The sequence below is a fragment of the Lasioglossum baleicum genome, chromosome 12 (assembly GCF_051020765.1).
Source record: "Lasioglossum baleicum chromosome 12, iyLasBale1, whole genome shotgun sequence".
Classification (NCBI taxonomy): Eukaryota; Metazoa; Arthropoda; class Insecta; order Hymenoptera; family Halictidae; genus Lasioglossum; species Lasioglossum baleicum.
Genome location: NC_134940.1, coordinates 8,870,250 through 8,897,955, shown reverse-complemented (window position 1 = coordinate 8,897,955; position 27,706 = coordinate 8,870,250). Strand labels below are relative to the sequence as shown.

The 27,706-nt window shown below is 41.5% G+C and overlaps 1 protein-coding gene across 6 annotated transcripts in view; it reads right to left on the bottom strand.

The window, feature by feature from the left end:
• Sk (small conductance calcium-activated potassium channel) overlaps positions 1-27,706 on the bottom strand; it is a 268,275-nt gene that overhangs the window by 188,906 nt on the left and 51,663 nt on the right. For all 6 annotated transcript variants that reach the window (XM_076434699.1, XM_076434703.1, XM_076434698.1 and 3 more), the window contains exon 2: positions 5,612-6,121. In XM_076434699.1, the coding sequence (XP_076290814.1) occupies positions 5,612-6,078 (467 nt within the window). In that variant the 5' untranslated portion in view covers positions 6,079-6,121. The remainder of the gene's footprint in view (positions 1-5,611; positions 6,122-27,706) is intronic.

Here is a 27,706-nt window from a genome sequence, read left to right as displayed (position 1 = left end):
CATTTCCTCTGGCACAAGTCTGACCGAATCCGCATATTTTCGGGAATGGGTCGATTGTTGCAAGCCGATATTTCACGGCGGAAATGGGATAATCTACTGTCCCGTGCTCGAATGCATACGGCAGATCGTCTCGGTCTGAACAACGGACCATCGTGGAAACATCGTGCGACTCCCAGCAAATCCCATGGAGCACTCGGGGACCCGTCTCCTTTACAGCATCAAGATCCTCTTCGTCGAGTTTTCGATCTCCGACTGTGGACGTCTCGAAAGCGGAAATTCGCAGGCGAAATTCGCAGATAGGAAAACCGTGTTCCGCTCGAACCGAGATCGTCCGAGGAGGATATCTGAGAAAGATCGAGAGATTTCTACGTCCAGGGGAAATGACCAATTGTATCCAGCCCTCGACCATCTTCCGTCGAGAAACGCGAAATTTTCAATGCCCATTTCTTTGAATTTAGCCCGTTCACTCGGACCGGACGGTTTTCTGCGGATGAGAACGTCGTGGACGTCTCCAACGGATTCCTCGGGAAAGACGCAATAGTTCTTTTGATCCCTACGGAGAGCTCCGTGAATTCTTGATGCAAGCTTCGCAACAGCTGCGAGAGCTGAATTTTATTTTTTTACTGTTTATATTTTCGGAAACTGCAGATTTTAAAGATAGGGAAATACTTAAAGATTCTATTTAAAGACTACATTTAAAGAATATATTCAAAGAATATTTTCCATTTTTATTTGTTTCCGTGACGTACTCTTTCTACGGATTTGCAGCTTCCTGCTCGTTACGGAAGCAGTTGCAATGAAATTCGAAGCTGTACGGGCTGGGAGCACGGTATCTATCGACGAGTGTCAACAGTTACGTCACTAAGCATACTTCCCATTCTGCGCTCCACTCCGACACTCAAAAAATTTCCCTGTGAAAAGAACTCTGGAGAGTGACGTCAGCAATTGACAATTTCAAGCCTGCTCGAGGGATTTCGAAAACGATAGGCAAAAGCCACCGTGAAATCGACGGAGTCGTATTGAATCGAACTGTGCGCAGATTTGTGTGTATATAAATATTTTGCCAGGGTGTGTAATTCACGAGTTATTGGCACATCTATCTACATATTCCGTTGATCTGTCCGAGATAAAAGGGAAGATTGCTCGGTGAGTATCTCTGTGGGCCACGGGGCAAATATAATGCGAGCAGACGAATGAAAGCAATTTCGTAGATAGAGTGCCCGTAAATAAAGCTTCTCACGGGTGGAGTAAGATGGCTCATGAAGGATATTGTATAGCGTGAATCTGACCAGAAATAGGGTGCGAGATATTTTCTGTGAGTCGCTGACTTCGGAAGAGACGGGGACCAGAGAATTTATTACCCGACGTGAGGCATTATCTGCAGACCTATCGATTCTTGACAGGCAGGCAGATTCGATATGCAATAGAGAAAACGTCAAAACAAGTTGAAGAACTCTGTCATTTTATTCACAATTTATTTCAATTCTGAAAGAATCGAATAAACTGTACAACTTCTGTTTCTCGGATTTACAGTGACTCCCACCAATATTCGGATACTCTTAGTCACCAAAACTCTTTTGATATTGGACTATGCGATTTAAACTTTTTTTTGGAAGCTAGAACAATTAGTTTACTACAGGATGTGAAAAGAAATTTTTTCAAAAATTGCATTTGGTCGGAATTTTAGAGAAAATACTGAAAGTTACATTTTACAACTTTTTATGTGGGCCTATATTGAAATTTTAAAAAATACGTTTTGTAGATCTGTGTTTATATGCACTGTGAAAGTTTTATAGAAATCGGTTGATGCGGGAAAAAAACGACAGGCATTGAAAGATGTAAGAATCCTTAGTATTACTGCAGTTGGAGGCCGAAAATCGTGAAAAACTGCAATTTTTCCCATCTTTAAATGCTTGTAGCTCATTACATCGACCGATTTTGATGAAATTGTCAGAATATGTTTAATTGATACATATCTGCGAAACGTGTTTTCTAAATTTTCCATATAAGCACACATAAAAAAGTTGAAAAACACAACTTTTAGTATTTCCTCTGCAATTCCGATAACTTGCAGTTTTTTTCAAAAATGTTTGTCACGTTGTGTAGCAAACCATTTGTTGTAACTTCTCCAAAAATTTCAAGTCGTATATTCCAATATTAAAAATGTTATGGTGTTTTTAAGAGTGCCCGAATATTAGTGGGAGTCACTGTATTTTCAGGAAGATCTTATTTATTTACAGTTTATTTTAACAAAAAGGCCTATAGTGAACATTGACAGCAAGGTCTTGTATTGTACATGTAGAAGAAAATTTACCTTGTTTAGAGAATCTAGAAGTCTAGGATATGATGTTCAGGAGACAATTTACGAGAGCGCCATTCGTACATCCGAAGGCCATTAAATTTTTCGGTATTTATAGAGGCTGGTTATTGTCCCGGTAATTTCTCCCGGTTTAGCACATTAATTAAATGCCACAAATTTCCCGTGGCACCCGAGGGTTGCCATGTAAAGTACCGGCAGCCGTCTAACACACAATTCCCCAGCATACATGCGATAGTTCTCTCCACGGTTGCAGAATCCGCGCGTCGCATTTTGCTTCACGACGTAGAAACGAGTACACCGCGGTCGTAGCAAATTTCGAAATAGGAAATGGCGTCCCACGCCTCTCGGGATTGCTACACAGTGGCAGATTTCGGCAAACAAGCTCGTGGGGTTGAACACTCGGCAACAGAAGCCTTCCGAGGCGAAGCCGCCGTTTCCCACTGTTACTCAAGTTATTAACTATTGGGGGATGAATTACTTTCTCTTCAAACTTCCCTGTGAGATTATCCTGCTTGAATCTATTTAGACCCCGTGCCGTCGTTGCCATAATTATTAAGCAAATACCGATCGACCGGCAATTGAATCGATTCGCTATTTAATTAGGGCTGTGTAAATTGCGCTAATTTGCCTGTAAATTTGCGTAATTCAATTAATTGCCAAATTGGAGGTCGAGAATACGACTCGGAGGTGGAGGATAACGAACAAATTTATTTAATATTATATCGACGAGAATATTGGACGAATAATGTTTTTAATCGCAAGAAAATTCTGAAAAGAGTTTACAGGCTTGAAAATTGACATTCCACGAGTTTCTTCGAGATATTCTCAGAGGTGAGAACTCGACGGTCAATTTTTTCCGTCGGTGTCTTGAATGTTGCATAAGGACGTTCCAAGCGCGTCATTGTGGGGTGAATATGGTTTCCTTTTTGGCGATGCTATCACTTGACCTGAATTTAGAAAGTTCTTCCAGCGTACGTTTAACATCATAGCCATCAGATAGCCATCTGCATACCTTTAAAACGATCCCGCAGAGTTGGGAATGGGCGATCGTCCGTTGGAAAGGAATTCTATCTTCTCCGTGCTCGGATTATTATTCTCCAACGTTCAGTTTATACCGTGACTTCCTCTAATTTCGTTCGATTCAATTACACGGTGCTTCGTTAGCTTCGCTCCTGATCACTGTAAATTATATTTCCAATTTTCAGATTCAGTGAATCCTGTTTCTTCGCTTTTTAAACATTTTTACAGTCCAGTATTTTTTCTACTACGTAACTTGCTAAAATTTAATTAAATAATGTGTCTTAATATTTCTCTCGTACGTCTCTTCAAATATTTCTACAATACTTGGTTCATATTCATTCACTTTTAGTTTAGGTTTTAATTCCACGAATTGCATTTTATTCGTACTCGTACACTTGGAACAAACATATCGAGAATGGTAATAAAATTATGGAGAAATAAATACGTTTCAGAATCGAAAGCACAAAATAAGAAAAATCCATAGGATGCTGAATAAAATGTTTGTAAACAGGAGTGTACAAGTTCTGACAGGCAGACGAAGATTGCTAACAAGACAGCTTAAAAACGACGTGCTCCAGTTATCCGAGGAGCGATCAAGCCCGTTTCTCTGCACGCCGTTAGCCCGCAAAACGTGCCACCGGCTCCGCAATTCGGAACTCCGGCAAACTACCATTTCCCCCATAATTAAACTCCCATTCGCGGGTTGTTTCCCCGTCGCGGCGCGACCGTGTGTCTATTATTTCGCGTGGGTCGGCCACCGTGCGCCGATTACAGAATGAATTTCTAAGTCAACAATAACAGTTCGGACACGGGAATGTATTTGGGATAGCGTCGGGCACTCGGGAGAAGTTTGCAATTTATGTAACTGTCGGAGTTCCGAAGTTCAAAGTTCCCCCGCGATATTCCGACGCGCATCGAAGAAGGTTTGCTACGAGGAGAACGTACCTCGTGGAATCCCCTCGTGTACTGGAGTTTCGAATGTTTAAGCCAAGGGTCGCTGGATACAGCCCTTTAAATGCTGCTTCAACCTGCGCGGAACCATCTGGAATGCTTCCCGACGAAAATTCGCGCGAATTCTTACGGAACATCGAATACTTTTCACCGGGAAACAATTTTCCACGACTCGTTCCAGGAAACTATTGAAATCCGACACTGCTGTTGCAAGCACGATTAAATTTATTCTGACTCGAATCATAATAGCATTAAAAATCCAATTTTCACCAAGACGGTCGGGTTTCGTTGGATTCTTGGCACGACCTCGTGATTCCTTTTTAATCTAGATTGCCCTATCATAAAGTGCGATAGTCCACCTTTGATTCAAGCCGTCGAACATTAAAAAATTCCTACGGGAAGTCATTCTAAAATTAACTCCACGTATGCCCTTAAAATCAAGCATATTTTAGTCACACAGACGATCGGGTTCCATTGATTCTCATACATGATTTTATTTGAGAAACTAAAGCACCCTATCATGAATTGCGATCTTCCATCTTCATTTTAAGCCGTGGAACGTTTATAATTTCCTACGGGCAGTCATCCTATTATAAAAAAATTAAACCGAATTCGAAAAAATGCACTAAAATGTATGAAATAATTTCCATTTAATTTATGTGAATACACACGAACTTAAACACAATGCAATCTCTTCGGAGGCGGCGCAAAATTGAAAATTTTCGACACTGGAAATTACGAAAATCCATAAATTCTTCTACATGCTTTCGCATATTAATGTATCTTCTCTTGCGACCTACTCATTTCCAAGTTCACTATATTCCAATGAAATCATGATCAGCAACATCTGTCATTTAGACAATTTCCAATATTGCGCCGCGCCGCGCCGCCTCCGAAAAGGTTATATTGTATTCAAGTTCGTGTGTATATTCACACAAATTAAATGGAAATTATTTCATACTTTTTAGTGCATTTTTTTTAGTGCGTTTTCTCGAAGTCGGTTTATTTTTTTTTTCTAAAATTTTTTTATTACACACTTTTTAGTGGAACGAGCAGAATTTGTAGAACACCGTAGGATAGTTTTTCGGTCTTATTGGTTGTTTGCAATAGAAACCGCAAAGAATGAAAAAATGCAAAATTTGTTTTTCACGGGACCACCCCGGGGACATACTCTACAAGATGCAAAAGGTTTCGTTCCGATTGGTCCATCCATCTCGGCGTAATCGGTGAACATACAGGCACATACAGATCGAATTGGGTAATCTCCTCCTTTTTCGAAGTCGGCTAACAATTGACTCGAAGTATGCTAACGGTACTAACCTGGAGACGCTGCGTGCAAGATGAAGGGCAGACGAAGGCGCGAGCGAGTCCCTTCGATCGCACCGACACCTGTACTGATAGGAGGGCTGTCTGGAGCGGTACAACGTCGTTACGACCGGCTGCTGTACCTGAGCCTGCGGTTGCTGTGGTTGTGGCAGCGGTGACTGCATCTGAATGTCGCCATCCAGTCTACAATGCAGCTCGATATCGGGTACCGATCTTGTCGCCGGGTCTTCGTTGGTGCCGCTCTCCTCGGAGCCGCCGAGCCCCGAGACGGACAACTGTGGCGATGCGACCAAAAAAGTCGCCCGATCCTGTCGCGTGAGCACCGGCTTGCCCTGAGACGCCGCGGCAACCACGACCGGCGGGGGTGGCGCCCTGCTCAGCAGGGCTGCCGTCTCCTCGCTCGATCCGTAATCGGCACCGTTCCCACCCTCCTGCGAGCCGACATTGCCGTTCGTGTTCATCTTGCGGCCGGGGTTCTCCTCTGTCGCGTCACGTGGCCATTTCCTGAAACAGAACGGCGACAGACTCGTTAGCACCCTCGCTAGTATTCTCATAATCTCTAATCGCTAGACTTCAGATCTGTATGCAAAATAATAAATGTTTATACGTTGATTGCAAGTGACAGGAATAAAACCAAAATTTGTTCCTTTTTACCACGTTTTTATTAACTCGCTTTCTTGTCTGTCTGTTTGTCTGTTCGGTACTTTTGCAATTGATTTTAAACTAACTTCCCGATGAGCTAGAGACCTGAAACTGATACATCCGTACGGAACCCTATTACTAAGCTCACGCTATCTGTGCGTCCGTCTGTCTGTCCTACCTTTAAAAGGCTGTATCTTTTGAACCACAAGGTTCAATCCGGATTAAGAAAAAAATCGATTGAAAAATTTCGCACACACAAGATTAAAAAGCAGAAAATAATTATTTAAATTTAAAAAAAATTTTAACATACCACGTTTTTAAGACGGACTAAAAAGTATAAAATAATTTTTCCTAGTCCCACATACAGATTCCTAATCCCATACAGATAGTCGTGAAAATTTGTGATTGTGAATTTTTAATAGCTATGAAAATACTTGTAAATCAATAGATAATTGATGCATGAATAGTTCACCTAAGTCGCTAACAATTTTATTGCACTGCAAATGATATGAACTGTTGTGTGAGTTTTATCAACGGCAGCTACTCTTCAACACTTCTTATTATTATCTTGTGCCCCAAGTTTTTCGTTTTAAATCTTACAAGTATTTTCATAGCTCTATTCAATATTCACAATCACAAATTTTCAGGACTATCTGTTTGGGGTTAGGAATCTGTATGTGTCTAGGAAAAATTATTTATACTTTTTAGTCCGTCTTAAAAACATGGAATATTAAACATTTTTTTAATTTAAATTTTTAATTATCTTATTAAGCTGAAATTTATACACTGATGTCCTTAAATCCGTTTAATATGTTCACTGCTTTAAATTGTCCCTACCCATTTTTATGGTAAATGCATAGAACCCGCAGTCTACTGAAAAATATTCTCGAAGCTTTTACAGCTAGTTAAAAATTGTTGCAGTCTCGCTTCACCATGTTTGCTGCTTTAAATATTTATCTACCTCAACTAGTTGAAATTATTCCAATGTCTCAGTTACTGCAAGGGTCGAGAGCAATTTCTGAAAGCGTAACAGAAACCGTAAATATTTCATCGAGTTTTCAGAACAAACGAAACTTGGCACGTCGACAAAGTTCCTTCTACTTGAACTACATGTTAAAATATTCCTATCGAAATTTGTTGTACTTGAAAAATTCGTCACTTTATTTCTATTCAGTAAAAATCAATGAACGAACGTTGTGCGAAAATAGCGCAGACTATAATGTTTCCTAAAAATATATGTTGCATTTATCAGGAAATAGGGGATTGCTTATTGATTCGGCTAATAATAATCCTGTCACCAATAAATCTTTGCTATAACGTCGGGCAATTTGTGTATTAACATTCTATTTATATTTTACAAAGTTTCCAGACGTGTAACAATCTGTCTCATACAAATTGCCATAATTTAAAACAAATGCTGTTAAAACACACAAACTTGGGAATAGTATAGTATAGACTCCTCGAGGCTGTTATCTCAACCTTTTTCAGAGATTTATCGGCGTCACAGATTTCCTTTAGCAATCCCGTCACGTTTCCACCGTGATACAGAAGCCCGAGACTTAACGACGGCATTCGTACATTTCGCTATGATTTCCGGTCCAATCTGGACCGTTAACACTGGAATTCCATTCGTTTTTGCATCCTGATTTCACTAAATTATCATAATTCAAAATTTCACGGAGTCTACAAATTTTTTCCATTTATGGTTCTTTATGTTAATGTTTGAAAAATTAACAATTCAGCTAAATTGTCAACGTCGAGTTGTAAAATTGGTGGAATGATAAATATCCTCTGACTGATTAGCCGCCTGACGTAGCCAAGCCGTTCAATCAATAGTTCGACGGATAGGTGATTAAGAAGTTGAAGAGTATTGAAAGCAGGTATTCAGAAAACGTCTAGAACGCCGGGAAAATTGCGACGAGTCCCGTTTGCCCAAGATTCACTTAAGTTGGCTCTAGTAAGCTGTTAACTTCGATAGCGAACTCACGCAAGTTTTAATTGGAGGACTACCGGCGGATCCAATTGTCTACTGTTTGAGCAAACTTTCGATGGTACGCAACACAGTACTAATTACGATTTCGAGCGGCGTCGGATCGCCATTCTTCTGGCGGACAAGCGTTATCCGAAAACATGGAGTGTTTGCTGAATTTGTAAATTTTGCGGGACGCGCGTTTCCCAACGGGCGAACCGCCAAAGCTGCTTAAACAACTGGCTTCGCAAATTCCGATAGCAATCGCTTTCAGACTGTGAAAATACACCTGTCTAGTCTCTGGAACATTTTTGAAATTTTTAGGACATCGTAATCCGGCTAGAATTGATTACTATTTAATTTTATGCACAATTTAGTTAAAATTAATCGTGTGACCCTATTTTTACGCCGGTTTATTTTACATCATTTTTATTATAGAAGAGAGATAATGGTCCTGGTGATTACGCGAAGGTACGCGTTCATTAAAATTCGGATGAAATAATTAAACTAAGGATTGCGCAGTGTTATTCCGTTTTTGCCAGTCCGAAGTGTTTATGCATTTATAATGCAGCCTCGTTCTCACTATTCCGCAGGCGCTGATGAGCTCGTTAGACCAGTCTCTTCCTTTTGTTTCAGGAGGACCTCCCGGTACACGCTGTCGCTTATTTCAACCGTTTAGCATCACCATTTAGTTGCAACTGCAACCTTCAACTGCATAAATACGAGTGTTAATGTACACGCTAACTTGAAATATGCACGGAGAGTGAATTAAATTGAATGCAACTGAACTTGATCGTGAAACGAGATACCACGGTATCTTGATCAACTTGATCGACGCTAATTTCGGCCTGTTTCCCCCTCGGTTTCTTCTGGATAACTGCTTCAGCGTTATTAACTCTCTCTCTCTCTCGGAAATATTTCACTCGGGACGCAAACACGAAAGAAATCGTTTTCCCTGGCCACTCGCAGGATTTAGAACGCATCTGTACTAATTTACTCGCCGCGGACGCGTAATCCATAAGTCGTCGGCGCGTTCAACTTTTTCCCTTCGAACACGGAAAATTCTACGTATAAATTTCGGACTCTATCGACCACGGAAACTGGCAAATTAGAACACATTCAGCAATTTTTCTTCCGTCGAACGAACCCCACAATTATCATTAAATTATAAAGTAAAATGTCACAGTATTTTCGTCGAAGGACGGATAAAATAAATAACAAATTTAATTCAATTCTTCATTTAAAAATTTAATTAAAATTCTTTTCTCGATTATTCGTGTTTATATTAATAATAAAGTAGCTCATAAAATTGAAGATCAAATAACCGTTTTTCTCATCCACGAAGCGGCTATTTATCTTACGGAAAATGATTCCGACGATAGTTAATGTTTTTATTGAAATATATAAATCGTGTTCATTAAGATGTCTGTTTACTTAATGAAAAATAATTGCGCGGGAAGTTGTTACGCTACTTAATTCCGTTCCTGAGGAGGAAGTTTCGAAGTTCATCAGTGTCACAGCAACGCGTGGATCCTCTCGGATCGTCTCCCCTCAACGATGATCCCATTCCACACCTAACTCCCCGTTACCATAGCTAGCCTAATTTCATCGGGCTCGACTTAATGCGGTAGTGAAACTCCTAATGTTCGTCTATTTCCTCCTAAGTTAAAGAGTTAACGGCGGCGAGACGCGTTCGACGCTGAGTTATCGAACTTTTATTAGCTGGGGACTACGGAGGGGCTACGGAGAGTCCAATGATATCCAATTAGGAGTTGTAACGACCGGGAACTCTCTGAAAAGTGCTCATTAGCTGCGGCTCCCTGCACGACTCCTCCCTTGCAAACACAGAGAAATCCATTCGCCTTTTGATAATTCGGTTTCGCAGATACCGACGCCACAATTTTCCCTCGAAACACTGCAGAACCAATCTGTTCTAACATTTAAAAAATGTACCTTGTACAAATTTATTTTAACCACGCATTAAATCTGTGTTTTCTGAAATGAAATAAATGTTGTAACCAGACAAACAGTGTGGAGAAAACAAATTTCAATAAAAGAAGAACAGACAGTCATTTATCGCAATTCTTGAATTACGGTGCTTGCATCAAGGTTGAATGTACCCAATGTAACTACTCGTGAACATGAATTTAATAAGTTGTCATAGAAGTCTCTTTCCATTCAATTACTCGCATCATGAATGAAATAAATGTTGTAGCCAGACAGAAACAGTGTGGAGAAAACACATTTCAATAGAAAAGTAACAGACAATCATTTATCGCAATTGTTGCATTATGAACTGGAAATTAATCAAATAAATTGATGGAGCCAATGTGGAGCTTGCGTCAAGGTTGAATGCACCCAATAAAACCACTCATGAACATGAATTTAATAAGTTGACATAAAGTCTCTTTCCATTCAATTACTCGCGTCATGAATGAAATAAATGTTGTAGCCAGACAAACAATGTCGAAAGAAAATCAAAGAAACAACTGTAGGGATTGCATTGAAATCCGCTGCACCGAGCAACCATCTAGTGTATTAAATAACAGAATCGCCGCAAATCTTTCTTTCCAGTCGCAGTCCGACGGCGGCGGCGTGGTCGGAAATTGAATAAAAATCGAATGAACGCGGAACGAAGTTAAGTGTCCCCATGGCGTCGAAGTAGAGAAGAAGGAGGGAAGGAAGTGGCGGTTTCAATAAATTATTGGCGAGGGACGTGAAAGCCGCAGATCAAAGTCTCTGCAAGGAAGATCCCCGATGCGAAGGCCGTCCTTTGGGCTTTCCCCGGCGCGACTTTAATTAATGGACAGTGATGGCGGCTTCAAACACGATATTCGAGTCCGCGGCTCCGGCCCGGCTCCAGCGTGCTTGTCCTTCACGTTTACATGTCCCAATTCCATAATTCCGAGGAGTGCCCTCTAAGAATACTCACTATCTTTCTCTCTGGCGTCAAGGCGAATTAAAGCGGCACCGATTCCCTGTTTCAGCGATTAATTTGTCAACGGGAGAGCGCCCTGGACCCCCTATCGACTTCCCATCGGCCTCATCAATCGGAATATTTTAACGAACCTCGGCTGGAATCGGCGCGACGAGTGGAATTTTATAACCAGACCGAGATAACCATCTACCGGCTTGCGGAAATATTATTACGGAAAACTGAAACCGAGAAGAACAACGTTGGACGAAATGATCAGAGTCATTATTGAACTTCGGGAATTTTTTTTCCCACTTATTGTTGCATTTAAGAAGAGTATAAGAATATTTTTTTCATTAACATTTTTTATAAATTTTTGTGACGGATTAGCTTTTTAAAGCTAGGATTTATATTGTGTATCTGTTCCTGAAGCTCGTACGAGGGTTAAGTGTCGTCCCAGGCTCCGCGTTCAGTTTCCTTTGTTTCTGTAGATGTTCAGGACCATTGCGTCTTTTCATCGTTCGCTTATCGTGCCGTGGAACGACGGGAAGACAACGGGAACGATCGAGAAGCCTCGCATTTGCCCAGACAATTTCCCCGGTCTTTTATCGAGGCAAATCCAGGCAAAACTATTCCGGGAGGGCGATTTTCCCTGTTTATAATATCGCCACGGAGAAGCCGTACGCGTTTCTGAAACGAACACTGTGTTCTCACTCCCGGTTCCACCCCTGTGTTGAGAGACACGGAAAATAGTGTGTACTCGCGGAAGTGCTTCTCATTTCCTTATCCTAATGTGTGTCTTTGCATGTTGTGAAATCCTAATTTCGCCATCCCAATTTGTAGCTGCACGTACAGGGGCAACGTCGGATATCAGTCCCGAAAATTCCCATAATGCTACATTAAATCCTTTCAATTCCAGAAATCGTAAAAAGAACGCTATTTTTGAATATTACATGTGAATCTCGTCAGGATCCGTCATTGTAACGCTACTCGTGATTAGGTCATAGAACTTTATGGAAACTTGCATTTGTATAGAGAATTTAAGGAGGCATAAACCGGGCGAAATTTTATCCTCCTCATTCCTATTCATTTCTACATTTTTACGGGCCGGGAATAAAACGAAACTGTACCATGCATCGCCAAAATTTTTAAAACTTCCGTGCAGGTATGCATGTTCAATAATTGGGTAGCATGCTCGCGCGCGCGCGCGTGATGTACAATAGAGATCCATTTATCATACAAATTTTATTTTAATTTTATTATTTCTTTTTTTAGTCGTTCGAAGGGATAATTGTGGTTTCAGTGTCGTTTTTAAATGGTCGCCAAAGTATGTAGCAATTTTCTTCTGCACATAATGAAAGGTCTTTTGTTATTTAATGAAAGTCATTTCCATTTAGAGAGGACTCGATATCGCCCTTGTTAGAATCGCTGTCGAAGTGTAATTGTTCGCGGGAACGTTTCAATAGAAATGGATTTAGCATAGTTCGGTGCTCTTAACAGAGTACTTGGCGAGGAGTTGAGCTTCATTAAGGATATGCACTTTGATCCTCGCAGCGCGAACTACTCAAAGGATCGTCAATATTATTGAAGTAGTTAGTGACAATGTTTAGCGGTGCCAACCATTACTAGTTCAACGTTAATATTTGCCTAACGTCATGCTCCGATTTCAAGTCCTACTGATTTGTCAATCATAGTTAATTTTCGCTCCACATTCTATACTTGCCCTACAATAAATAAATCTTTGTTTCCACATTTAAAAAAGTCTTACTTTACCGAAACAAAAATATGATCAATGAATCAGTGCAAAAAATAATTTCATTAGCATCAGCCAGTTCGAAAAAAATCATCAAAGACCTCGGAACGGTGTCAAACAGAGGGTCCACGTCATTCGCGCAGTGGAATAAATAAATAAATCTCTGTTCCCGAACTCGTAAAAATATTGTCATTATACAGAGACGAAAATACAATGAATAAATCAGCGACTGTACCGAAAACACTTTTATTAAGATCACCGATCTCGAAATAAATCGTCAAAGACCTTAAAACGCGCGGTTTCAAAGAGGTTCTCACTTAAATAAATATGGATGTCTGCAGCTATAAAAATTCTTCCACTTGGCAGAAATAAAAATACAACCAGTAAATAAATCAGTGTCAGTGCTAAAAATGTTATCAACATCATCTGGCTGGGAATAGATCGTGAAAGACCTGAAACCGGTTCCAACGTGGTTCCATCCTACTGTGCCAACAAACTTCGTGTTCGTATTAATGCAAATTAATTTAAAAGAGCATTTTCGAAAACTCCTCTAACAGACACACGTCTACTGCCATCAAAGTCATCCCCAGTGTGCGCCATCTTCCAAGCTAACAGCTTAATTCCATCGAGTACGACTGCAGAACCGCTAACAAAATTCATTTCGACGTTTCAAGTGGAATAGAACGAAGCGGAAATTTCTCTCCGAGCGAAGAACCGAGTTTTCCGCTGGAGGAATCGTGGAAGTTCGTTGCGGGGTGCCTTCACCCTCGGCAATAAAAGGGAATATCCAAAGGGGAACGACCGGACAGAAGGGTCGGGGGGGGGGGCTAGATAACGGCAGACACGAGCGCAAAGTAGCCGCAAATGAAGAACCGGATGTAGAGCCGACGGAATTTCAGCCGATAGCGCGTTTCGTGAGCCGCACACCAGAGCATAGGTGTCGCTTTCGCTCCGCTTCCGTTCGTTTGCGTTATCTGAAACGCCGCTGCAGACGCTTTCGCACTGGCTTCGTGATCAGATAGCCGCCTGCATCGACTGTGCTTCCACTGTGAAATTTCTCCCCTGAACTGTGCGCCATCGATCACCCCGAAAAATTTTCAAAAACGCCCATTCATCTTCTCGCGAAGCCGCTGCGTTCATACATCAGTCCGAAGCAGAACTTTCGTTCAATCTATTTCGAGATTATCGACTTAATAACAATTAATTCAGACAGTTTTGCATGAAAATCCGCAGTGTACTTTCCATCAGAAATGTAACTAGATCCGACATCATCGTTCAGCGTTGTAATTTCCTTCAATGTAGTACACACGGCTGTGTATAGTACACTTCGATTTTCTTGTCGCTCGAATGCCTCCGCCTTTTTCTAGCGTGACTTACGACGCAAGCCTTAAAGGAACAAGTTTGTTTGAAACTGTTCCGTCTCTAATACGTGACTTCGGTTATGAAAGAGTCCATTCAAAGTGGAAAACGCGAGGGAAAATCGCTCGGGGGCCAGTTGCCGAAGAATAACGCCGAGAAAATTGACTCACGGGTCGCATTTGCGTGAGCTATGATAAGGGAGAGCCTTTTTTCGTTTATTTTTCGGTCACTTCGTCCCGACGGGTAACGACGTTGTTACACTCTAGTTTCCATCGCTTAAACATCGTGTTTCATAGTTCACTTCCCACAATATTAGATGAACTTTTTACTGCAACTTTTTACATTATCTCCACAGTCATGAGTTCTGTTAGGACCAGTAAATCGCTCAGTAGGTTAAATAATTATATTATATACAAAATTCGTCGATTTCATCTGTAACTGCAACGAATCGCGAATGATAGAGCCGAATCGATACTCCGTTAATAGATTAATCGCGCGATCGTAACATTGAGGCAAATTACCGGCTCATCGTTTATTTAGATTCGATCTAAGAGTGCACAAGGACGCACACTATGCTACCGAACGACCGACTATACGTTTTTGTGCGCACGTCGATACGTTCGACGCAACCAGCCGAGTCGAACTAGCGAAATGAAGGAACGAGCTCAAACAAACACTCGCGCGAACTTTCCAACATTCGATACAGAAAGTTTCCGAAGCGGAATTCACATTCGATGGGATTAGACTTCGAGGAGCTGAAGTTCAACGGGAGAGAGTTTGCTTAAAGGTCGTCCGCGAAGTATCGTGATTCCGAAAGGGAAATCACGATCGCGCTAATATTGGAATATTCCTATGATACTTTTAACAAGTTGTAAACGTAATAGGGAAACTTGAATACGAATTTCTGACACGAACCGACCTTTTCTAAGAGGATCTTGCTCGAGTCAGACTTCTTCAATCAAACATACCACGAAGTATAATTCACATTAAAAGAATTCTTCAAGGAGGTCTTGTTGAATACGAAGATGTTAATGTAATATAATCTATGCAACGAATTTATACTTTAAGAAAGGATTTTTTAGTCAAACATATATAGAATGACTAAATAAGTCATTGCATTAACCCTTATACGATCCTCATGGTAAAAATTCACCCATTGATCCCTTTATGTCTATGTTGTGAGATGTATTTCTTTAAAATGTGACGTTACAAATGGATAGTGCCGGGCAATAAATTTTATTTAAATAAAAATTTAAATAACAAGTTATTTGTTATTTGGATATTCAAATAAAAAGCAAAAATAATTATCTATTATCTGAGCAAGTCTAAATAGAATTATTTAAAATAATAAAGTTAATTGTTATTTACAAATACAATTTCAATTATTATTTGTATTGACAAATAATAAATTAAATTGTATTTTTTTATAGGCAGCTGGAGGCCCTCCGGACGGGCCCGACCCCTGGCGGTATACCTGAAAAGGTTGCTATAGCGGACAAAAAACGCGCACGTGTTTACAAAATACAAGAAATAAGAGAAGACCAAAAACTATTTATTTGATTTCCACCTCAATCCAAATAATAAATAATCTTTTATTTGCAAATAAGAAATAATAAATAGTTTAGTTATTATTTATAAATAAAAAGTTTAGTTATTATTTGCTATTAAAATCACACGTTTATTTATTATTTAAAATAAAATTTGCCCAACACTGCAAATGGAACATAATCTATTAATTTCACGTGTAGAGCAAACATGGGTGAATTATTATCCTAGTCTCTTTTATGCAACTATTCATGAGAAGCGTATGAGGGTTAAGTAAATCCAACATGCAAGGAGCTTCGTGAAGTACAATTCATATTAAAAGAATTCTTCAAGGAGATCTTCTTGAATACGAAGATGTTTATATATTGTGTAATTTATGCAATGAATTTATACTTTAAGGATCTTTAGCCAAACATGAAACGATCTTTATGCAGTACAATTTATACAACGATTCTCTTCGAGAGGATCGCGTCTTGTATTTTACTATATCATACTAAACGTACGCGAAACCCGTGGTGCACCGGCTGGCCGACTTGTTTCATCAATAATGCACATGAGACTATCAAAGTGGAAGCGTGTCTTTCCGAGCGACCTCGTCGTTCGTCCCGCGAAATCGGATTAACGTCCGCGGAAAAATTCACTGTTCGCTGATCCAGCTGCGAAAATTGAGGAATCTCGGCTCGAAACATTTCAATCCGTCGGTTCGCGGACACGGCTGAAAACGGTGAAGTTCGCGCACACGTGCGCACACTCGTCCCCGCGGCCGCTTTGAATTCAAATCAGCCAGAAATTAAATTGCAAATTCGTGGGCTCCCGTATATTAGCGCACCGGGAAAGTTTAAACGAGCCCGGGGAATCTCTACCTCGGTATTAATATCGTCGTATATTCTTTTTTTAAATTCCGCTTGAAGAACTCTCCTTCTCTCTTTGTCTCTCGGCATTCTCGCACACAGTCACCCACGCGGAAATGGTGAGTTGAAAGCGACGGATCACGGAATAGATCGTGGATCCGCTAACGATTATCGCGGAAACTTTCGCAAGGACTTCTGTTGACATACACTGGCCGTGCAGTTCGCGAATCCTATGATTACCGGCACGGCGAAGGATTTGCTTTTAGACGACGAGGATTAGCCTTGTCTGTAGGCTCTCTGTAAATAGGTACATATGCGTCATTTGACATTACGTGTTTGCGAATGGTGTCGTCCATAGCACGTGTTTGTCGTCTATATTTGTTCCCGGTATATTTAATAGAGGTATCATTACCTTCGTTCAGCGAATGATTTTTGGAATTCCAGCGGAATGTATCGCCGAATGATTTTATTTTGTATTTTGGTGGATCGCTTCACCGAAAAATTTCGCCTAATGATTTTATTTTGTATTTTGGTGGATCGCTTCACGGAAAAATTTCGCCGAATGATTTCATTAACTGAAACAATCTAACATCTGGACATTTAAATTACCAATTAGAATTTTATGCAGGGTGAGTCACCTAATGTTGCCACCTCAAATATCTTTGTTGTTTTTAAAGATACGTCAAATGTCTGAAGGATAAAGTTGAATGGTAAAATGGGGCTCATATACGATACCAAAAAAATTGTTGTTTTTATGTAATTTTTTTTTAGAGATATTTAGGTCACCTTCATTTTTTAAAATGGAATGTCCTATTTTTTATACCATAGATCGATAGAGTATCAAATTCTGAGTATGAAAGTGTTGACCTCCATATGTCCTAAACCTAATAGTTAACGAGGTACATATTATCCAAAGAAAAAATAAAATTGTTTCGATATATATATATATATATATATATATTCCCAAGAATATAAAAAATTCAACCCTTTCTTCAACCCACATCTGGCTAGCAAAAATGAACGCAGCTCGTTTTCGATCCCTCGAACAGCACCGCGTAGAATCAAGATAAAAAGACCTCGTGTGTGCAGACTCTAAGCGATGGTTATTTCGAAAAAAATGAAAGACTATGGTTCGAAATGTGCCGGATAATGGAACTGATCGAGCTGTATCGTTAATGTACCGATAGAAACGTCCCCCGCAATCGTTCCCATCTGACGGCCGCGTGTGCACGATCCTTTTCCCTTCAATTCCTACGACAGTTTGAACACGTCCCACGAATGGCCGGCCGGCAAAACGTCGCCAATGAAACGCGCGAAATGTTTACACAGGCCTATCTAATGGCACGGGCCTCGATCGATATACCGGCATTCCCGGCTTACGTAATATTGCACCGGCGTTCACCCGCGATCTCCCGTAACCCGTCTTTACCGGCGCACACGTGTCCACGTGTGTGTCACGAAGCGTCCAACGATCTAATGTTCCGTGGAATAACGACGGAAAACCAGATGGAATCTCCGGCGACTCTATCCAGTATCGATCCCTGTGAAATAAAGTCCTTTACAGGCGCTAAGAAAATATTTATTCTACTGGGAACTCGGCTCGACTATCCGCGCCAAACGCGGCCTTCCGCCGTGATTTACCAAGCATTCTTCAGCATAACTGCACGCACATGTACTGAAATCTAGTTACAACTAGGGATGGGATCAAATTCAATATGTACTCACGAATCCGAGTCAATTTCAACAACCAAGTTTCATTTCATGGGTTTCGATTATTACTTAAAAGCAATAATGTTTCAATGATTATATTCGAAAAGTATTCATTTTTTATACAAACTGATATCGAACCTCCGAATGAGTACTTAGAAGTTTCGAAAAGATACTTATAAGTGTAAAGGAATCGAATCCTTCACAAGTAGTACTCGAATCCTGAAAATCAGAACTGCATATAGCAGGTTTTAAGTACTTTCTTGATTAAATTCGTAACTATTTCAGAATAATATTTCCGATAGATTATGAAATTATAGTTATACATGTTGAATTAAATTATGCTGTTTCGGATTAGAAGGGGTAGAACTAGTCACTTAACTTAGAAATAACTTTATTTCCCCAACTTGGGTTCGATTAAATTGTCAACGAACTTTGTACAAAAAGAAATTATGTATCAAGCTAAAACACAAGCTTGTTCTGGCGAGATTTATAGAATAAAGAGCGTGAGATGAAGACAAGATGATAGTTTCACTTTGTTAGGTAGCAATATTCATCAGTCAGATCGATAGAGCGATCAGCCAATAGGAATCCCCTTTAGATGGGGTCGATAATCGATCCTAATCGATGTCCGACGGTGCTTGCCTATGCTACTGCGAGCTGCTGATCGACTCTCGATCTCGCGGTAGATCGACGCGTTCACGCTGCCGACACGCTCAGCCAATCCCAAACATATGCATTATAGGACAACATAATTGATTTTAAAGGTAAAAAGTTTTATGAAAGTTTCGAATCTGTTCGAGCAAGATTCGAATATACTTCCAAGGTTTATTTCCGTTTACCAAAGTACTTGTAAAAGGTCTGAAACTGTCTGGCATAGGCTCGAGTATACTTAGGAATATGACTAGAGAGTTCGAATTCAATCAATCAAAGTCCGAACCTGTTTGCGAGGTACTTAATCCCATCCCCAGTTACAACCCATCAGGTTAATGAAAAATAAATTTCGTAAAATTACTATTCTTTTATTGGAAGATGTGAAGATTTGAAGACTGAACTTTCCTCTCGCTGTTTTACAAAGTTGCAGATTCAATATCGACAGTCCTCGACTATCGGAGATGTGCCGCGCCATTACTTGTACGATTGATTTTGCCTTTTCCCTACAAAAAAGTTGGCGATCTCTACGATCTGACTTCGGGGCAGATAGAACAGTTTTCCGATCTAGGCCGCGTGATCCCATAACTTTCGGCGAAAAATACACCGGGCTAGAAGTCCCCAAAGTCGATGGTATCGCGACCGTAAAGAATCGTGAAACGTGTTGAACGTACTTTCGAACTTGCCGTCAGCGACGGAACTTCCCACTCACCGTTGGGTTCCCGTCGATCCACTGGTGCATGGTACGATCTTATAGATACGATTCCCCAAAGTGCCAACTTCGCGGTTATTTTCCGGTTTTTTCAATCGGAAGAGCTGCTCGAGCTCCACGAAGACGACCACCCTTAGAACGACGTCGATCGATCGTTTCGCCTCGGAGGTGCATGGTGTAATGGCGAAACATCCTCGGATAGGACTCATTTTCATGGATATTCTTACATCCGAATCGGAGACTCCGGTTTCATAGCTTCGAGGAATCGAGTTTATCGGAAATCGCGCACGGGAAACGGATTTACGTTTGTTGGGGCTTCGCCAACTGCTGTATACTAACCGGAAAGAAGACCTGATCGCTACACGATTGAACTGATTCTTTAATGATCGCTGGTTCTTGTTATTCGAGAGCTGCCTCTGAACAAATTCTGAAGCCATCGTCGGACGCTGAGAAAAGTTCTTCCACAGATTTGGCGCGGCCATTTCAAAGTATCGAATGTTGATTCCGGATGTTCGTGAGTAATATAAATTACCTGTATCAAGACACATAAAACTCACAGTCTTGTCTGAGTGTAGACTATTTAAAAATGGCTAAAAATGTGGATGGATAAGTTCTTGCTGTTTTAAATATTGGACCAGCTAATTATAGAGTTAGAAACGGGCAACTCATCGTGACAAAATATTGCCTCAAAAAAATGTAGAAAGCACGGTTGGTGGAACGAGACTAATTGGAATTTCCGGAGTTGCTACAGCGCGGAATCTCGCCGGTGCGATGTAGTGAGCATCCCGTTACCGGAATTCACTCTAATTAACGTCTACCTGTATCAAGCATCACCGGCACCTAGTTAATGCGCTCTAATACCGCGAATCACCGATGTCTCGTGATAACAGGCTCAAAGATTACGGCAGCTGCTGCTTGCGGGGAACACAATTCTCGTGGCAGAGAAACGAGGTCTCATTTCTTTAGGTACACGCGCCTTGCGTCTGCAACGAGTTCCGTCGTAGCGCAAGTGGATTGCATACTATCGGGCTGCTTGGTGTATTGCCGCGGCGATAGCTGTGCACCGGGCTCGAAGCTTTAACCTTTGTTCGAGGGATTGCGGGGTCTAATTGGTTCGCTGCGACTGGACGTTGCAATGTTCTGCATGCCTGCATTATGGTTAACTTTACTTTCGATTGCGTGCTCGGCTGCGAACAAGTTCTGCAATCGGTTAGCGAATGCATTGGAAAATTTAAATTTTCTGTATTCGTGTTAATCTTCGCGGGCATTCAAAGAGGCAGTGTTTATAAAAATTCGGAATAAAACAGTGCGACATTAATTTTGAAGTAGACATAATTAATTTGAAAAGTACGACCTCTATTTAGAAAGACCAGACTCTCCAGCTCGAAGCGAATTACACCGAGTGCGCCGGCTCTCTAGATACCGCAAAATTAATGCGAACGAACCTCGTTTCGTTCCTACGCAACTAACACAAGCAATTAAGATGATCAAAAAGTTACTACCGCAACCTGTGCACACGCGGTGTGCATACAGTTGTTGTTTATAGAAGCAAACAAATCCGGAAGCAGCAGGAAGTTAGTAATAACGCGCGGATAATTCAAACTTCCGACGCCGTTACGATCGATCGACCATTTAATTATCAAACTTAAAATTAGAAGGGGCAGGATCTGTCGTGTTTTCCAAATCGTCGAGAAAGTCAAGTAAGAATGACTCGATTGAGAAGCGTTCAACAGCATGATCAGAGTCCATTAACTTAATTAAGCAACAGGACAAGCAAAGTGAAGCCTCTTTTCACTTGTGCGAGCCATTGTCAGCCTCCACCCTTGTCCCATAGCCACTTGTTAGCGGAACAGGTCTATAGATGCTGATCGATCCACGGTGATACGGTGAGAGGTTCGCAGAAAAAGAAGAGATTAATTAATCACCGAACGAGCACCGTTGATAAATATTTTCGGCCGATCGATCTTTATGCTACCAGAATAACCGCGGACCAGCGTGTACATAGAACAATTAATATGTGGCGTCGCTGCGGATATTCCGGTTTTCTATTTGTCTCCGTTAATCCTGTTCGTTGGAACACGGCCATGTTTGGAGCCGTGCAAGTGACTCTCGCGCCGAGAGCACCGGTGAATAATGGAACCCTGGAAATGATTAAGGAACCCTCGTTTTGGATATTTAAGGAGACCGTATTGATCATCTTCGAGCGTGCACAAAAAATTTCTGTTGCTCGTAATGCTGCTCGTTTCGAACTGGATACCTTTCTAATTTTTTGTTAAAATTATGCGATAAAACGGGAGACAGGTCGGTGGTTCGAAATAATTAAAATAATTGCTTTCGGAGCGGCGTCAAATCACGAGCCGAGCTAAAACTGACTTTTATTCAATTACCAGACGAGATGGCAGCGAGATCCGTTCGCGGTAGACGGCGGCTGTTTAATAATCCACAGGGCAGACAGTCTGTCGATGTTGTCGCCGGAAATACCGATCCGGATCGAATCAACGTCGATCAAACGTAATTGAGAAGTCGTCGCAGAACAGGTGAACCCGGAATAATGTGACACCGGGGATCGGTTCTCGAGAACCGTCGATCGTTTTCGACGCAATCGAAGCCGGCACCGTCGCTTCTAATTAATCGGATACAACGCAACATGGCTGCCGGTTCTTCGCGGACCAGATTTAGCAAACGGCATCTAGGGGCCCATTGTTATTCATGAACAGCTCCGCTGCCGGAAATTTCTTGCTTATGCTCGTGCTCGCCCGCGCTCATTAGCGCGTGCCTGGTTTATTCATGGTTCCGGAGTGTTAGGCAGATTTTGATAAACCAACGGCACTGGCCGACCGAGATTTTTGTAATTGGATACGGTGTACCCTGGTCCAGAGACTTCGTCGACACTGCCAATGGTCCTGAGGAAGGGGTGGTTTGCCCATAATTCGATGATAATGGAATTAGAATTATATCTTTCTGGTGAAAGATTTTTTTTATTTATTTTAATTCGTTATCAAACATCGGAGAAGGATCATTTCAGATAATTAAAATTTGCACAAAGGGGTGACGTCCACGTATCCACTTAAGAATAATTGCAACAGAATGCCCGACGTGTTTACACACTGAAATACCGACGCGACCTTTCCGCGAGGCGCGACACAATAGTGCGGCTCTATATAAATGCATCACGAGCAGTTTTTTTTAGCAACAGTTACAATCCGCAATAAAATATCGCAGTGCGGTTTCGTGCGGCGATGTAGGCCAATGTCCATTTTTCACCGGCGCTTTGTTAATCCCGTGGAACACATAGATATTTCAATATTTTATCGCGTCGTGTTTCCGTCGATTTCTGTATTCTTTGCCATCGGCAATATGTCCACCTTTGGAAGTCTCAATTATTTTACTCGAGAGTTTCCTGTTGGTAGGATCGAGGGATCAATCGCTCAAGATTTTGCGGGGGTGGCTGTATTCTCGGAGCAATCGTCTATAAAGTGCTGAACGTCCATCATCCTACGTGGACAGCGAGGCATTTACTGTGCCTTTACTGTTAACCCTTTCCGTTCGGAATTTTTCAATTTCGTTCCCCGTCAAGTTAAGTGTTTTATCTGAAATGTACTTCAAGAGACAGTTCCTTTATTCGTACTAATTTTAAACTATTTCGGTTATTCATATTGTATTGGAAATAATCTGAAATTTTTCTTTGTTCATTCTTGTTATAAATGAAGAAGGATCACAGACTAATTATTGGACTGTGAATCTTCATTCACAATAAAACTTGTTTCGACATTCTGGTGATGTCTTGGTTTCATATTTGACCTATTCGCGGTTGTCCTAAATGCGTCCAGACCACGTAGCAAAAGTTGTGCGTTTAAATCGGGAAGCCTTTACAGACGACGCGTCGCGTCGAATGGATGCACCAAGCGAAAGTGCTTCGAGCGCAGCGCGTTTCTCAATTTCTGTAATGCTCCCGGACACACTTACTTAGACTTCCGGAACGTGTAACTTACAGCGCCCCTCGAGTTTATGCAATTTCATAAAATGCTCGCCTTTATTTACGATTCTTCTTGTTTGTCTTCCCATCACGTAATCCGCTCGATGCTTCCCCTTTAAGTAATTAATTCAATACGCGATCCAATTATTAAACGACGGAATATTTCTGGCGAAAGCTCCTCCGGAAAGAATTTCCCCGCGCTATTTTCAACGTCCACGAAATATTTATGAACCAGCTCTGACATACATTTTTTATACATTTTGTTATACAGGGTCCGGTAAGTGGAGAGTGTTGTCTTTTCAAAAACTACCCCTATTCGTTTTCCATCGTCCAAGATGAATAAGTAATATATTAATTAATAACATGGACAAGATATTGTAATTCCGAGTCGGTATTAATTCCACTGTAATTTGATCATCAAAATCAACATTATCTCCGCATCCAGATAGCATTAATTAATTAGCGCGGAGCAGTTGCCATCCGCCCGGGACATTTTTCCTTATCTGTGCTGGACGAGACACATCAGCTGAGATGTTTTCCAAGCTTTCCTGAAAGAGGAGCTGACACTCTCGCGAGGGGCTGCAATGTGTATGCGCACTTTCCTGAGGAAGGTCTGACCCACCCTTCTGTCGGGGGTTGGAAGAGAAAAAATGAAGAAGAAGCCAAGAGGGTACAGTGGAAAGAGTGCGAGCTTGTAAGAGGAGAGGAGGAAGTGCAGGAACATCACGAGTGCCACTCCTATCGCGAAGAGCCAGGAACTCCTCTCCGCAGGGTTGCAATTTCGACACAGTTGGACAGCAAGTAGACGCCATACTGTTTGCCGGTGAACGGAATTTCTGCGACTGACGCTGTTGCCAGAGTGTCGAATTCTGTCAAAGACACCACAGGAAGTTCTCCGGCTACTAACGAACTTTTTCAGATTTACGACATAGAAAAGGGTCAACTTGTGAGCAAACTCGAACAATCTGAGACGTGATTTATCAGAATTTATTACAAATAATTAAACCGCGGATTTTATATGCATTAAAACAGAAAATAATATCGTTGCCATTCAAGTAGAGAATTTTTAATTTTCATAAATATCCGCAGTCTAGATAGAACCGTATCTTGAACTGCGGATTTGTATGTAAAACAAAAATTGTCTGCCTTCTTTGCAAGATGAGCGACATGTACTTTTTTGCTCAATAATTTTAATCAGTTAAAAACAGTACAACAGTATCTTCAACTTTTCGTGCCGTTTCTACTCAACGTATATGTTACTCGACCAGCCTTGAATTTTTATCTGCAATAAAAGCAGCGTTGAAAAGTTCGCGCCGCATAATTCAGAGCACAATTGGATAAAAGATAAGGCTCAACACAATATTGCTAACAAATTTACAGCCCTTTACCGAAAATGTCTGGCCAAAAAAAAAGATGAGAATAAAATAAAAGCTACGTGTTAAAAGCATATCGTACTTTTTCAGCCGAACAGACAATTTATGGCAACGGATACGGATCTTTAGTGTTTTCACGAGCCGAGAAAACAGCGAGTTCGTACAAGTATCCACACAAACCAGTCGTAAATCCGTCGCGAATTAAAAAAAAACGTAACAATCGCGCCGCACGCGAGACCGCGGATTTCGCGAAATGCTTTTCGGCCGCGGCACGTAGCCGCAACAAAAATCCCTAATAGCCACAACACGGTTTTACTACGGGCCTCTATTTAGACACCAGCCGTTTTTATAACCACCTCCGCATTCATAACTGTATAATGGTCTGTAACGTTCCCTTATTACCGCGCCAACTGAACCGTGTGCACGCTCGCGCGAATATGTTCGGGCGATAAAGAACAGCCTGCCCCTCCCGCCTCCTCCCCTGGACAACGTGAATTTAACATTTCAACGAGACTGTTCGCAGGCGTCGAAGCAGATTTGAATTGCAGTCACCGTGCATGACACGCGCGGGTTTAGTAATCATTAATTACCGATGCAGCCGTTCCGCGAATTCCGCATTCACCGAGCGTGGCCCGCTGATTTTTATTTGCAAAACGTTCTACTGCCAACCCTGTGACTTGCATGCGATGCTTTTTTAAAGTTTCTGGGACGAAAAAATGTTTGAATGAGTCAAAACTCGTGTGTCAGTTGATACGTCCATGTAACAGAATTTCCAAACCTGAACGGGAGGGGTTGTCGAAAAATTATTTGGGGAATGTTCTACTGCCAACCCTGTGACTTGCATGTGATGCTTTTCTAATGTTTCTGGGACGAAAAAATGTTTGAATGACTCAAAAATCGTGTTTCAGTTGATACGTTGATGTAAGACAGTTTCCAACCCTGACTAGGGGGGTTGTTGAAAAATTATTTGCGGAATGTTCTACTGCCAACCCTGTGACTTGCACGCACTGCTTTTCTAAAGTTTCTGGTACGAAAAAATGTTTGAATGACTCAAAACTCGTGTTTCAGTTGATACGTCCATGTAAGATAATTTCCAGACCTGAACAGGGGGTTGTTGAAAAATTATTTGGGGAATGTTCTACTGCCAACCCTGTGACTTGCATGTGATGCTTTTTTAAAGTTTCTGGGACGAAAAAATGTTTGAATGACTCAAAAATCGTGTTTCAGTTGATACGTTGATGTAAGACAGTTTCCAACCCTGACTAGGGGTTGTTAAAGAATGACAATAAAAATAAATGACCGAATCGGAACAGCTATTATCTAAAACGGAGGCTGTCGAAAGAATAATTAATAATGCAGTGCCTCGATAAATGTTCCCAGTCGTTTCTCCTCTGAAAAAGGGAAGTGGTGCAATCTACCCCAATCATCCACCCCCAAGATCAATCGACCCAGCAGAAAGTACAGTGCACGATCGACTAGTGAGAATCGCCGGGTCGTTTAAAGCCATTAACCTCTGGCATCGGAGACTCCCTCGTATCGAATTCGACGTCCGGACCACGGAAGAACTTAACCGAAAGTTCCTCGCGCGTATTCTTCTAATTCGCTGAGGCACGTGAGCCGGCATTGTTACATGAATTATGGTGGACGCGTCTCCTTGCTTTTCTTCTCTGAGCCCGTGCAACCTGGTTTTTTCTCTCTTTTCTTTCACACCGTCCGTTTCCCGTCGACGACTTTTATTTTCAAGCGGCACTGTCGCGTCGCCGAAGCGAAATGAAGTTCTGCAACGCCCCGTGGCCAACTCGATCGATTACCGGCGAAGGCAACGTGCTGCAAACACTTTATCGATCAGTGAACCACCGCCGCCACACCGGGAGATAGTTTCCGTTCGTTCGTTTGCGCTGTTGGAGAGAAGGAAACGAAACAGAGCGAAACGGGTTAAAACTGGTAAAAGCACGGCTCTCGATTAGCTAGAGAAACTGTAGAGCGTATTTCGAGTTCGATTTTCCTCGATATATTTCGACAGCGGCGTTGCACTTAGAGGAGTCGGACTGGGGAAGAGGTGAGAGAATTGATGACGTAATATTTTAGAAGCTGTTTGTGCTTGTACTTGGAGAAAAGGCTTTCGGATTCAATTTTGCTAGATATTTTTCGAGCATAGCATTGTTCCCGGAGAACAGCTTGGGCGAGCGAGAAAAGGTGATGGTCGTATTTGGAAAATGTAGTCTTCTGAATTCGGTTTCGTTTGCTATTTTCCGAGCACAAGGTTGTTTAAAAAATGCAGGTCGGAATCAGTGATACGAGGATGTAGAAGCTGTCAGTATTCGTATTTAGCGAACGGAGGCTTTCGTAAGCGATTTTATATGGTACTAGCTGTACCCGCGACTTTGTCCACGTGCAATAACAAATCCAAAAGTTGTAAGCAGAAACGTGCTCAAAAGAGGGCGGAAAAGTCGTCTTTGGTCACTAATGACGTCACAACTTTTGAACGAATGGACTTTTTCGAATGCGGATTTCTCCTAAACCTTCCCGAAGAAACGCTGCGTCTAATGACTCAAACCCAGCTTCCTACGTTCAGCCGTTCTCAGTTGATGCCGTCACAAACAAACAGACAGACACGATTTTATTATACAGGGTGTC